We start from the raw sequence: 14,087 nt of genomic DNA, 5'->3' as shown, positions 1-14,087 counted from the left end.
TGGTGGTTGGGGATGGTTCAGGTCTTTGTTCCAGGAAGAAGTTGAGAGCCCTAAGACCCTCCTGGTGGAGAATGGACATGTAAAGGGATTGCACGTCCATCGTAAAGAGGTGGTGGCTGGAATCGGCAAACTGGAAGTTTTGAAACCACCACATTTCTAAGTGTTACCCAAGGACCTGCAGGATCTCGTTCAGATCAGAGACTGAACCACACTAGCTCATGTCCTGCTGCTGATTACTGACCAGCTTCTCCTCCAGACAGTGCTGTGGCCACTGGGTGAAGTGAGACCCAATTGGTTTTATTGGCTCTCTCTGTTCAAACTTCAACACTATCAGGGGTAAATTGGGCAGGTACTGAGGATTTGAGACCAATATTCCGGTGAGAGTTGGTGCCTGTGGGACATGTACCAGTTGACGACAGTTTTTAAAAAAAAAAGTATGATTTGTATTCGGCTGACGTTCTTCTTCGTCTGAACATGCTGGTAATACTTCGGTTCAGTTCAATGATCTTTGTTCATCAAAATGGAATTACTGATTTTCATTGTGTGTCTCTCCCCTTGTCTCTCTGTGGTGCGCCCACCCTCCGCATTTAACTCGTCCCATACCCTTCCCAATTCCTCTCTTGCAGGAACCTTTAGTCTGGGGGTCCCTGTGGAAGCTCTGTTCTTTGTGGGAAATCAGCTGATTGCAACGAGCCACACTGGAAAAGTTGGGGTCTGGAATGCAGTGACCAAGCACTGGCAGGTAATGACTCCATTCCATTCCTCCCTCTCAGAACTCTGTCTCCCCTTCACTCCACTCCTCACTCCTTCTCATCTCACCCACAGATTCAGGACGTAGTTCCAATAAACAGTTACGACACAGCTGGCTCCTTGTTGATCCTGGGATGTAATAATGGATCAATTTATTACATTGGTAAGTGACCCATTTTAACTTGGCAGTGCTGATTCCCTCTTCAGCCACCAGGGGGGCAGACATTACAGGAAGGATGTCATCAAACAATGGAGGGATTTGGGATTTACAAGGATGTTGCCGGGAGTGGGTAAGGTTGGACAGATTGGGGTTGTTGTCTGTGGATCACAGGCTCGGGATGTTCGGTTGAGGTGAACAAAATTTTGATAGCCAGAGACTGATTTCCTTCAGGCTGACAAATAATCAAAGGCATAGATTTAAAGCAATTTGTGGAAGAATTAGATTAGATTAGATGAATGTAAAAAGAACTGTCATTGTGAGTAGTGGGTTTCTGAAACTCTGCTTGAAAGGCTGATCAAGATAGAAGCCCTCAGTCCAAAGATGTTCAGGTTGGGTGAATTGGCCATGGAAAAGGCAGGGCTACAGGGTAGGGTAGGGTAGGGTAGGGGTTGGGTCTGGGTGGGTCCGTGTGGGCTCAATGGGCCAAATGGCCTGCTTCCACACTATAGGGATTGATGATTTCTATCCTATTTAACCAGTTCATGCGCAATGTGCTGCATCTGACTGGGCCCACAGGCCAAGAGCTAGAAAGTTGGATGGTTTTTTACTAGTAGAGAGACTGTGGGTTGCATGATCCCTTGCTGTAAATATTCTGAGAGGATTTCAGTGACTTTTTTCCTTCAAGGCTTTGGTGTTCTCACTTTTTGGAGTGATGTTTGTTTGCAGATGTTCAGAAGTTTCCATTGCGGATGAAGGACAATGACCTCCTTGTCACAGAGCTTTACTGTGATCCTTATGAAGATGCTATCACAGCCCTCAGTGTATATCTCACCCCCAAAACCAGTGAGTGTTCACTTCATTGCTGTTTGACTGCTGTAGTACAATGGCTAAATTTCCCATTTTAATTTGATTGGATCACCTTAGCAGATTTGTAGATTTGTGACCAAGAACGAGCTGGAACTGGCTGAGGCCCTGACTTGTACTCGGACACTACTTGCCTAATCGAAGAGTCTCTGTTTAAAGAGCTGAGATTCTTTTCATTTCAGATCACTACGACAAATAAACTATCTCTTTGCTGTTTGAGATTTTGCAGTGTGCAAAATGCCTTGCTGTGTTTTCCCAAATGACCGATCTTTCTTTCAATGTGACGTTGCTGGTGATTTTGCAATCTGACTAAATGTAGATATCAACAGTAAATTGAAGTCTTTTTAATTCCTCTCCACTGAATGCTGTGATTGCAGTAAGTCTGATCAACAACTGGTGGCAGTGTTGACTGTTGATCAAAGATGCTGTTCTGTCAAAAGCAGGATATTTCACTGTAGAAAACAGCAATGAATCACAAGCCAGTCATTTCATCCTGGTTTGCTGTGATTTTTCAGGCATCCTGCCAGAATGGATGAGATGATGAGAATGAATTGACCATCCCTGTGGGACAGAAGGAAATGTGAGTTTTTAGCTAGTATTAGTATTTTGTGATTTATTCAAAGGATGTGGATTTCACTGGCTTCTTGAACTGCTGCAATCCATGTGCTATTGATAGATCCACAATGCCGTTAGGGAGAGAATTCCAGGACTTTGACCTAGCGGCAGTGAAGGAACAGTGATATAATTCCAAGTCAGGATGGTGAGTGGCTCTGAGGGGAACCGCAGTTGAGGTGGGGGGGGGGGGGGGGGTTGGTGTTCCCATGTATCTCCTGCCCTTGTATCTCCTGCCCTTGTCCTTCTAGATGGAAGTGATCATGGGTTTGGAAGGTTCTGTCTAAGGATCTTTGAATTTCTGCAGTTCATCTTGTAGACAGTACACACTGCCACTACTGAGTGGCAGTGGTGGAGGGAGTGGATGTTTGGATGTGGTGACAATCAAGCGGGGGCTGCTTTGTCCTGGATGTTGTTGGAGCTGCAATCATCCAGGCAAGTGGGGAGTATTCCATCAAACTCCTGACTTGTGCCTTGTCGATTGGTGGACAGATTTTGGGGAGTCAGGTGAGTTACTTGTTGCAGAACTCCCTAGTATCTGACCTACTTTTGGAACCACAGTATCTTGTGGGTCATCCAGTTCAGTATCTGGTCAATGGTAATCCCCAAGGTGTTGTTTATGGGGGAATCCAGTGATGGTAATGCCTCTGAATGTCAAGAGATAGATGTTAGATTCTCTCTTGTTGATGGTCACTGCCTGGCTCTTGTGTGGCATGAATGTTACTTGCCAATTGTCAGTGGAAACTTAAAGAATTATCCAGATCTTGCTGCATTTGAATATGGACTGTTTCACTTCATGAGTTGTCCTTTGTCAAAGTCCCTCATGGCAGGCTGATACAGAAGTGAAGTCACATGGAATCCTCTGAGCTAGTAAGATAGATACAGAACTGGCTTAGTCCTAGAGTAGCAGTTAGAATGGTGTTTTTCTGACTGGAGATCTGTGACTAGTGATTCTCCACAGGGGTCAGTACTGGGAGTTCTGTTGTCTGTAATAAATAAGTGATTTGGGAGAGAATGTAGGTGGCTTGATAAGCAAGTCTGTGCCCAACACAGATTGGAGGATTGTCAGAGGATACAGCAGGATATAGGCTGGAAACTTGGGTGGAAGAATGGTAGATGGAATTTAATCCAGACAAATGCTAGGTGATGTATTTTGGAAGATCTAATGCAGGAGGGAAGTATACAGTAAATGGCAGAACCCTTAGCATCAACATACAAAGGGATCTAGCTGTACAGGTCCACAATTCCCTGAAAGTGGCAACACAAGTGGATAAGGTGGTCAAGAAGGTGTGGGGCATGCTTGCCTTCATCGGTCTGAGCATAAAGTATAAAAATTGGCAAGTCATGTTGCAACTGTATAGAATTTTTTAGTTTGGCCACATTTGGAATATTATGTACAGGTCTGGTCTCCACACTACCAGAAGGATGTGGAGGTTTTGGGTACAGAAACTGGTTTGCAGAATGTTTCCTAGTTTGGAAGGTATTAGTTATGAGGAGAGATTGGATAAACCTGGATTGTTTCACTTGAATTTTGGAGGCTGAGAGGCGACCTGATAGAATGTTACAAAACTGAGGGGCTTGGATAGTCGGAATCTTTTTCTTGAGTTGAAATTCAATTACTAATGGACGTAGGTTTAAGGTAAAAGGAGGTAACTTTAAAGGAGGTGCAAGAAGAAGGCTTTTACACAAAAGTTGGCAAGTGCCTGAAATGCAGTACCAGAGCAGGTGATAGAAGCAGATACAATAGCAACGTTGAAGAGGCATCTTGACAGATACACAAATAGGTAGGGAATAGAGAAATATGGACCACAGAGAGCAAAAGGTTTTTAGTTTAGAAAGGCATTGTGTGTCAGTGAGCCAAAGGGCTTGTGCTGTTCTTTGTTCTTTGAATTGTGAGTTGTGCAGTTATCAGTGAGCATCCCTACTTTTGACCTTTTTATGATGAAGGGAAGATTATTGAAGCAGCTGAAGATGTTTGAGCTTGGGACACTACCCTGAGGAGCTCCTGCATAGATGTTCTGGAGCTGAAACAACCGACCTGCAACTAAGTGGGCATCAGTGAGCAAGTTATCATTTGTGCAATACCTTGTTTTAAAACAGTCAATGACTGAAGGTAGGCCTGTTGATTAGAAGTACATAAAATGTAACGTCAGTAAGTGATGATGTACAAAGACTTGTTCTAGGGTTATAGCCTTCAGTGCCTGGCTGTCCAAGGTCTAACAATTAGAACTTCAATCAGTGTTTTGCATCATTTGTCCTAGGTGACAGCGGGAACTGGATTGAGATTGCATACGGAACAAGTTCCGGAATGGTCCGTGTGATTGTACAGCATCCCGAGACAGTGGGGTCTGGCCCACAGCTCTTTCAGACATTCAGTGTACATCGCAGCCCAATCACAAAGATCAAACTCTCTGAGAAAAACCTCATCTCAGGTAGGAGACCTTACAACCCTTCTCATTACTGTTTCCAGAACGACTGCTCATCAGTTACTCCTGTCCTCTAGTCAGGCCCATTCCTTAATTCATACAGCCTGGAAACAGACTCCTTATTCCAACCCTAACCCCAGCCCTAATGCAAACCATAATCCCAAACTAGTATCATTTACTTGCGTTTGGCCTATATCCCTCCAAACACTTATTATTCATGTACTTATCTAAATGTCTGTCAAACACGTTAACTATACCCGCACCTACCAGTTTGTCTGGACATTCATTCCACACCTGAACCACTCTTTTTAAAAACAAATGTTGCCCCTCAAGTCTTTTTAAATCTTACTCCTCTATTCTTGAAATCCTCTGCCCTAGGGAAAAGACACCTGCTTTTCACCTTATTTATACCCATCATGATTTTATAAACGTGTATAAGGTCAGCCTTTAATCTCTGACGCACCAGTGGAAGAAGTACCAGCCTATCCAGCCTCTTCCCCCTAACTCAAACCCAATGTTATTGTCAACATGCTGGTAAATCTGTTCTGAACCCCCACCAATTTAATATCTTTCCTATAATAGGGTGACCAGAACTGCGCACAGTACTCCAGAAGAGGCCTCCCCAATATTCTGCACATCTTCAACATGACTTCCCAACTCCTATATTTAAAGGTCTGAGCAATAAAGGGAAGCATGCTAAACACCTTCTTAACCATCCTGAATACATGTGACGCAAACTTCAAAGAATTATGTACCTGAACCCCTAGGGGTCTCTGTTGTACAGCACTACCCAAAGCCCTACTTTTGTATAAGTCCTGCCCTTTTTTTTTGTTTTACCGAATGCAGCGCCTCTCATTCCAAATTAAACTCCACCTGCCACTCCTTAGCCCATTGACCCAATTGATCAAGATCTTTTTATAATCTTAGATAACCTTCTTCACTGTCCACTATACCACCAGTTTTGGTGTCATCCTCAAACTTACTACCTGTGCTTTCTATATTCTCATCGAAATCATTTTTATGAAAACAAAAGTGAACTCCGTACCAGTTCCTGTGGAACACTGCTGGTGACAGGCCTCCAGTCTTCCGTCACCACCACCCTCCGTCAAGCCAAGTTTGTATCCAATTGGCAAGCTCTCCCTGAATCCCATGTGATACCCAGGGCCAATCCATGGATTCATGCCCTTCCCTGGCCCCAGTCCCCTCCCAACATGTCAAATACCTGTGTCTGTATAGGGACTGGCGTTAGGATGAGGCTAAATTTGTGAAGCCTCCTTCAGCTGAATAGTATGGAGCTCATGAGGCATGTGATCAATTTGTCTGAAAGGCAGGAAGTGGTAAGATGTGTTTTTTTTTATTTTAGTCTGTGCAGATAGTAACCACGTACGGACATGGACTGTGACCAGATTCCGTGGCATGATCTCCACACAGCCTGGCTCAACTCCACTGGCATCATTTAAAGTCCTTTCCCTGGAAGATTTAGATGGTCATGGAGGATGTTCAGTGGGATTGGAAATTGGTAAGAGGCATAAAGACCGTTATGGGTGTGCAGGGCTGAGTCTGGGTGCTGCAGAGTCTCTGGGTATCAGGTGAAACAGGAGTGAGGGTTTCTCTCTGATCTCCCAGAGTATGTAACCTGCCTGTGTCTCTTTCTCGGATGCAGCTAGAAAATATAAAATGGTTTATCCCTCATTTGGTTTTCTTTCTAAGCTAGCCTAGCAGCCGATCTGCTCAGTCAGAAGTGATATTACTGAGACACTGCAGGTGATGGACACATATGATGTGTCCTTGATACCTTTTCCAATTGATCTTCAACAAGGAGGATTACTGATTCATCAATGGAGGGAGGACAGTATGTGATAATGCAGGAGGTTTCCTTGCCTATATTTAACCTGAAGTCATAAGACTTCATGGGGTCCAGAGTCAATGTTGAGGAACTGTAGGGCAGCTCCCTCCCAACTGTATACCACTGTGCTGCTGGTGAGACTGGAAATATCCAGGGATGGTGTTGGTGATACAAAAACAAAATTACTTCAGATGCTGGAATACTAAAAAGAAAATGAACAAAATACTCAACAGGTCTGCCAGCCTGTGTGGGGAGAGAGAAACTGAGTTAAATGCTCAGCTCATGGCAGCCATACAGTGGTGTAGGTGTCTGTGAATTACATCCTGAGGCTGTTGCTAGCCGAGTCTGAGGGACAGCTCTCCACTTCTCCCAATTCTCGGATGTTAGTTAGAATGACTTCTCAGAGTCAAGAAGGCAGAGAGTGCACGTGACATTCCTTGAACCCGGTCAATAGTGAGTGTTCCATCTAGGTTGGTCCCTTTAAACTTTTCTATAGCAATATGGTACCAAGGAGAGGCCCTCTGGACTATTTCTGAGGGCGACCAAGAGCCAACCATATTGCTGTGGGCCTGCAGTCATGTGGAGGTCAGAACATGTCAAAATGACAGCTTTCCTTCCCTGAAACCCAAATGGATTTTATGGAAACCCAGTCATTTTCCTGGTCATAATTGCAGCAACTAACTTTCTGTTGTGTTGTAATGTTCTCATCACCACCACCACCACCACCCCTCCTCTTACAGGCCCGTTTGGGGAACGAGATGATGAACAGGTTTTCATTCAGAAAGTTGTTCCTGACACGAATCAGCTCTTTGTGCGACTATCCTCAACAGGCAAGAGGTAACGGAAAAGTACTTTTCAGAACATGCACAGAGGTCAATTTTTAATAAGTGTCTGAAAGAAGAAACTGGTGGAGAATTATAAAAATTCTGGGCCCAGGCAGCTGCAGGTACAGTCTGTTTTGGAAGGAATTTTAAAAGGGGCAGTTTTCAACAGGCAAGAATTAAAGGAGGTGGTTAGAGAGGGGCTTGGTGACTGGAGGAGGTGACAGATATGGAGGGTTGAGATTGTGGAGATATTTGCAAATGTGACTGAAAATTTTAAAATCACGCTGTTCTATTATCTTTCGTGAGCTTAGAGGTGACAAGTGAAGAGGAATTGGTGTGAGTTAAGAGACAGGAAGAGTTTTCAATTTTCATCTTGTTGTGGAGTTGACTGTAAATGTTAGAAATGTCATTACTGGACGTGACTTTGGTTAGGGATGGGGATGGATGTATGTGTTGGGGGGAGTGGGGTGGTGTGTGTGTGGACAGTGGTGGGTCTGTAGCTGAAGTATGTTTCATATAGGAAGAGGTGTTTCCATTTCCTGCCTCAGTGGTGAGGAGCTTTAGTGTGAGAGGGTGGGATTTGGAGCATTTTGACAGTGAGATGTTATTGTTCCGGTTACACATTAAACAGAGGCCCCTTGCTATTGGACCTAAAATAGTGGCATGTGATCTTTTGAGGAAAAGCCAGTGAGTTTTCCCAGGAGTCCTGGTCAGTTACCATCGCCATTGTGACACTGCTGTTTGTGGGATCCTGCTGTGCGTGAATCTGCTGCAGTGTTTTCCACAACAGCAGTGCCAACATTTCAAAAGGATTCCCATGAGTTGGGGATACTGGCACAACATGATAAACACAATCCAAGTTTGTGAAAGGCAGACCTAACAGCCTGTGGACCAATCACTAACCTCCAAAGTGAGGTCAAGGCCAGTTGTGGATGCCTGTCCCAGTTCAACATTTGGAGTCTCCAGCTGCTCGTGCTACTCTGACCAATTGAGATTGAGGATCAAATAAGAATGTCGGAAAATGATGGGGAGGAGAAATCCTAAGAAAAAAGGTCAAGCTCGTTTTGTCTCTCTGTTCATCCTCTCCACTCCTCCTCCCCAACCCCATTTTCCCTGTCACCACCACACCCCCACCCCCCACCTGGGGTTTCTTGCCCACAGGATCTGTGAGATCTCCTCTGTGGATGGCACCGCGATCACTGCATTTACTGTGCACGAATGTGAGGGTTCGAGCCGCATCAGCTCTCGTGCCCGTCGCTACCTCTTCACCGGACACACTGATGGCAGCATCCAGATGTGGGATCTTACCACCGCCATGGAGACATCTGGCAAGACACCTCAGAGAGGTCTGTGGGCTGTTGGGGGAGGGGGATGGGAAATGGGGATCAGGGATCAGGGGTCAGGGTCAAGAGTAGGCCGCTCAGCCTCTTCACCCTGCTACACCACTCAGTGAAATTATGGCTGATCTGATTTACTCCACATCAGAGTCTGTTCCAATAACCTTTCAGCCCCATTGCTTAACCAGAATCTCTCCACTGCCATGTTAAAAAAAAATCCAAGGACTCTGTACCTGAAAAGCTGGTAGAAGCAGAGCTAAAGTCTCCTAACTCTGAGAGAAAAACATTTTACACACATCCGTTTTAAACCACCCACCCTTCCCCATCAAGACCACATTGGACATTTTTATGTTTCAATCCAGACCCCTTTTACTCTCCTAAGCGCCGGTGGATACAAGATGAGTCTGTCCAACCTGTTCCTCATCAGGCTATCTGCCTATAAGACATTGAAGCAGAAGTAGGCCATTCAGCCCATCGAATCTCCTAACCCATTCAATGAGATCATGGCTGATCTGATCGTCCTCCACTTCGCTTTCCTGCCTGTTCTCCATTAACCCTCAGTTCACTTCCTGATTAAAAATCTGTCTCACTCAGCCTTGAAAATACTTAACGACCCAGCCTTGACAGCCCTCTGCAGTAAAGAATTCCACTGATTCACAGAGGATCCTCCTCATCTTTGTCTTCAGGGACTGACACATTATTCTGAAATGATGCTCTTTGGTCCTAGGCTCTCCCACAAGGGGAAACAACCTTCCTGCCTCTGCCCTGTTGAGATCTTTTATATGTTTCAATAATGTCACTTCTCATTCTTCTAATGCTATTCCTGGCATCGATCTGGAACCTTCTCTGAACTGCCTGCGATACATTTACATTCTTTTTAAATTTGCCTGTACTGTGCACAGTGCTCCAGATGTGGTCTCCCCAACGATCTGTATAACTGAAGCATACCCTCCCTACGTTTACATTCAATTCTGCTCACAATAAAGGATAACCATTCTTTTAGCTAACTTGATTACTTACAATTCATTCACTATGATACCCAGATCTCGGAACTCAGAGCTTTGCAATCTCTCCATTTAAAATCTAGTTTTTATTCTTTTTCAGTCAAAATGGACAGCTTCACACTTACCCACATTTTGCTCCATTTTTGCCAATTCTTTGCCCCCTCACTTAACCTATCTGTATCCCTTAACTTTCTTCTGTCCGCTTCACAACTTACTTTCCTGTCTATCTTTGCGTGATCAGCACGTTGAACAACCAAGCACAAGAAACAGACCACTCCACCCATCCCCCAGCTAGTCTTGCCCTCCACCTCCAGAGTGGCACTTTGGTTTGGGGGTGGAAGTTGGGGCTTGAGAGAGCAGGGATCAGGACGTAGAGTTGAAGGGTGTTAGGGCTCCTGATTGACTGGACCAGAAACAGTCATAATAGTGTACAGCATGGAAACGAACCCTTCAGTCCAACTCTTCCATGCCAACCAGATATCCTAGCTAAATCTGATCCCATTTGGCCCATATCCCCCTCAACCCTTCCTATTCATATACCCATCTGGATGCCTTTTAAATAGTTGTTCTGTTTGGTGGTAACAATTTACCTGAATGGGATGAACTGAAGCTGGTTTAACTCTCTATTCATTGGCTGCCACACTTGCTGTCAGTGAGAATGCAATTGTGGTTGGATGTGATGTCAACTGCAATTGATCAGCTGATACTTGGCTCGCACGGGAAATTCACGAATTAAGGCAAGGGTGAGGTAAGGAGAATGAATAAGGATTTTCTATATTTCTCTTGCTAGACTCTGGGGGTCCCACAGAACAAGAGCTCCTGCGACATCTGGAACAGTGTGATATTGCATTGTCCCGAACACCAGACATGAGTCCTGCAGAATCATTGGCTCATCCTAGCATGCTGCGGGCCTCATCAAGGTAATTCCATGAAAGATAGTGTGGAAAGTTAGTGTCTGAGACTGATATTTGTACGTCAATCAGAGATATAAATATTATGCAGCTGGTGGTGAAGGGAATAGGTTTGACCACTTTTAGCTGAACGTGACTGTAGTCTCGATCTGATTCCTGTGCACAAGAAAGAGTCTGAATCTGCCTTCAGGCTTTAATTTGAATGAACGAATGAGCTGTTTTTATTCCCAGAATATTGGGAACAAGGTATAGCAGGAAGTGAGGGTGTTATCATAAGGACATAATCTCCAAGAAACGTGGTGCTGTTTAGTGGTGATAGGATCATGCTGCTTTGTCTTCCAGTGGAAACTGTTTTGGTGCAATTCTCTCCTTTTTTCTGTTGAAACAGCCAGTTTCAGACTGTCGATGGATTCCGTGAGAGGTTGGTGCGGAGTGGGACAGAGAGCATTCGAAGAGACAGCCCCATGGTGCTCAGGCAGCAGGAACGGTTTTCCAGTGTGTGCAGTCTGCAGTCGTATGTTGCAAGCCGGACCTCTCTGGATAAAGGTGATGTTTCCAGTGGAAGCCCCAGGCAAGTGAGATTACACAGCTCCTGCATCCGAGCGGAAAGTCCGAGTGGTGAAAATGCCACAGCAGAAGGGGATGGCAGGACAGGGCACAGAGGAAGCTTTGTTGAGCGATGCCAAGAGTTAGTACGTTGCACTGAACTCCATGGATCTATGGATCTCCGCCGTTTTAGCCATGAGTCTGACAGATTATTGAACAGGAATAGAACCCTGGGTCAATCTGGTTCAGTACAGGGACTAAAAGCTGTGTCGCCCAGTCCGACACAATCTATCAGAACTGTCCCTCCCAATGTGCCATCAATTCCCTCTGTGGAGCCTGGGTTGTCAGTAACCAGTCCCCTCAGTCCAACCATGGAGTCAGCAACTGCCAACAGACCCCGAATGAATGAGACCTCATTCTGATCATCACTGCTTCACGCTCATCGTTTAGTGATGCTTCATTTAAAATCCAAGCAATGGACTCGGCCAGCTCCTTTTAAACATTTGCCTGGGGCTTTTGCAGCCTGTCTAATTCGCAACAGTTAATTCATCAGACTTCTTCAAGCCTATCTTTGTTGCACAATCTGACTTCTAACTCGCTCCTCCAACTGCAAATCCTGGCTTAAACAACAGAAACATCAACCAACCCAAATCAGCTGCTTTTCCCTTTTTCTGGGAAGTGAGATTCCGGCCTAAAAGCTGATCCCAAGTAATCCACGTATGCTGTTGTTTGGATGAAAGTCGAGAGTTTCTGATGCCCAGAATCTGGAGTTGTCACCAGTTCACATTCAAAATTCCACCTGTGGAAGATTCTTGCTTTTTAGACTTCACATTTTGAAAAACCTGAAATGTTAGCTTTAACAGGATTAAAACCTGTTACTCCTGGATGAAAAATTTTAATCTGACAGCTCATGAGTCACTGTATTAAAGTTTAATGTTTTTATTTGGATTTTGAATGAAATAAACAGTTGAAGAATTTCTTCAGTTCCCTCAACTTCTGTTGATGCTATCTCCAATATTTACTCCTTGTGTTAGACTTGTAACTGCAGAAGTGTCTTCTACTGACAGATCTCTTCCTAGTCATTCCCAATGACTGTTGGATGACCTGTGTATGGAGTACACACTGATATTTCCTATGACGGGAGGGCGGTATTTCAACAGTAGTTGACACCTGAATTAGTTAAATTCAGGTGAGGGACATGATTTATCCACAACATTGCTGATGTGGAAAATTTTCCAGGTAAGCCCCATACACACTAAAAAGGACAAATCCAAACTGGCCAATTACTGCCCCATTAGTCTATTCTCTATCATCAATAGAGCTTTCTTTTAATTCATTCACCAGATGTGGGTATTGCTGGCTGGGTTCAGCATTTATCGCCTATCCTAATTAGCCAGAGCAACTCTGAGTCACCCCCATTTTTATTTTGGAGTCACATGTAGGCCAGACTAAATAAGGATGGCCTTTCCTTCCTAAAGGATGTTAGTGAACCAAATGGGTTTTTACAACATTTGACAGTGGCTTTCTAGTTGTCATCGGACTGGCTTATGCCAGATTTTCAATGAATTCAGATTTTCACCATCTGTCATAGTGGGATTTGAACCATGTCCTCTGAAAATTAACCCAGGTATGTAGATGACTAGTCCCAAGACATTGCCACCACACCACTGCCTCCCCGGTGATGGCAAGTGTCATCAACAGTGCTATCAAGTAACACTTGCTCAGCAATACTGTACACAACGACACCACATTTGGGTCCCACCAGGGCCACTAAGCTCCTGACCTTATTACAGCCTTTAGTTGAAACATGGACAAAGGGCTGCATTCGACCAAGTGTAACATCAAGGAGTCCTAGCAAGACCAGGATCAGTGGGAGTCTGGGAGGAATCTTTCCACTGATTGGAGACATACCTGACACAAAGATGGTTGTGGTTGTTGGTCAGTCATCTTGGGTCTATGACATCTCTTCAGGAGTTCCCCAGGGTAGTGTCCTAGGCCCAGCCATCTTCAGATGCTTCTTCAATGACCTTCCTTCCATCGTAAGGTCAGAGGTGGGGATGTTCATCGGCGATTGGTGCTGAGCAATGCACATTTGTGACTCCTCCAGATACTGAAGCAGTCCACTTCTAAATGCAGCAATACAAGTAGGAATGTGTAATTCAAAGCTAACAGATCAACCATGATTCATTGGAGGAGACTTGTTCCGGCAACTGACCTCCTCCTACTCCCTGTTTCCCCTATTAACCTTGAGTCTCTTGGTTACTAGTCCAATGACAATACTGCTGCACCACTTGCTCACCTCCCATTGCAAGACTCTTGGTGTTTAAAGTGAAGAGCCCAATTTTGTTTAAAAGTAAATTTCACATTGACCCATTGCAATAATTGCTAGAGGATCCCCACCTTGGACACTACTTTTTTTTTCCCTTACCTCTCCCCACACCTGTTTGTGGCCACTCCACACCTGTGTTTCCTATTGGGGACACTCAATGTCACAGTTGGAAAAGTGAAGATAGCCTCAACCTTCCCTAACTCATATATCTGCTCCAGACCCACAGCCTTTGGTTAAGTGGAGGAGGGAGTCCTTTTCAAAGCAAGAAGGAGAATTTTAAAATTTAAGTATGACTTTAACTTAGCCAGTGGAGGTGGGTGAGCACAGATCTGATGAGGGAATGTGATAAGAGTCTGGCTGTGAATTAGGAAACAGTGTCTTGGAAGACCTCACATTTAGAGTCCAGGTCTGGCCAGAAGTACATTAAAATAAACAACGTGTATAGCTGGATGAACACAGCAGGCCAAGCAGCATCAGA

General features: G+C 44.7%; 1 protein-coding gene across 4 annotated transcripts in view; it reads left to right on the top strand.

The window, feature by feature from the left end:
* Positions 1-12,257, top strand: part of shkbp1 (SH3KBP1 binding protein 1) — a 36,224-nt gene extending 23,967 nt beyond the window's left edge. For all 4 annotated transcript variants that reach the window (XM_048618281.1, XM_048618278.1, XM_048618279.1 and 1 more), the window contains 9 exons: positions 627-742; positions 826-913; positions 1,637-1,753; positions 4,648-4,818; positions 6,176-6,331; positions 7,399-7,495; positions 8,644-8,828; positions 10,614-10,743; positions 11,123-12,257. In XM_048618281.1, the coding sequence (XP_048474238.1) occupies positions 627-742; positions 826-913; positions 1,637-1,753; positions 4,648-4,818; positions 6,176-6,331; positions 7,399-7,495; positions 8,644-8,828; positions 10,614-10,743; positions 11,123-11,702 (1,640 nt within the window). In that variant the 3' untranslated portion in view covers positions 11,703-12,257. The remainder of the gene's footprint in view (positions 1-626; positions 743-825; positions 914-1,636; positions 1,754-4,647; positions 4,819-6,175; positions 6,332-7,398; positions 7,496-8,643; positions 8,829-10,613; positions 10,744-11,122) is intronic.
* The last annotated feature ends 1,830 nt before the right edge of the window (positions 12,258-14,087 follow it).

This window comes from Rhincodon typus, chromosome 39, assembly GCF_021869965.1.
Source record: "Rhincodon typus isolate 14 chromosome 39, sRhiTyp1.1, whole genome shotgun sequence".
Taxonomy (NCBI): domain Eukaryota; kingdom Metazoa; phylum Chordata; class Chondrichthyes; order Orectolobiformes; family Rhincodontidae; genus Rhincodon; species Rhincodon typus.
The sequence above is the reverse complement of the archived record's forward strand: the minus strand, read 5'-3'. Positions and strand labels throughout refer to the sequence as shown.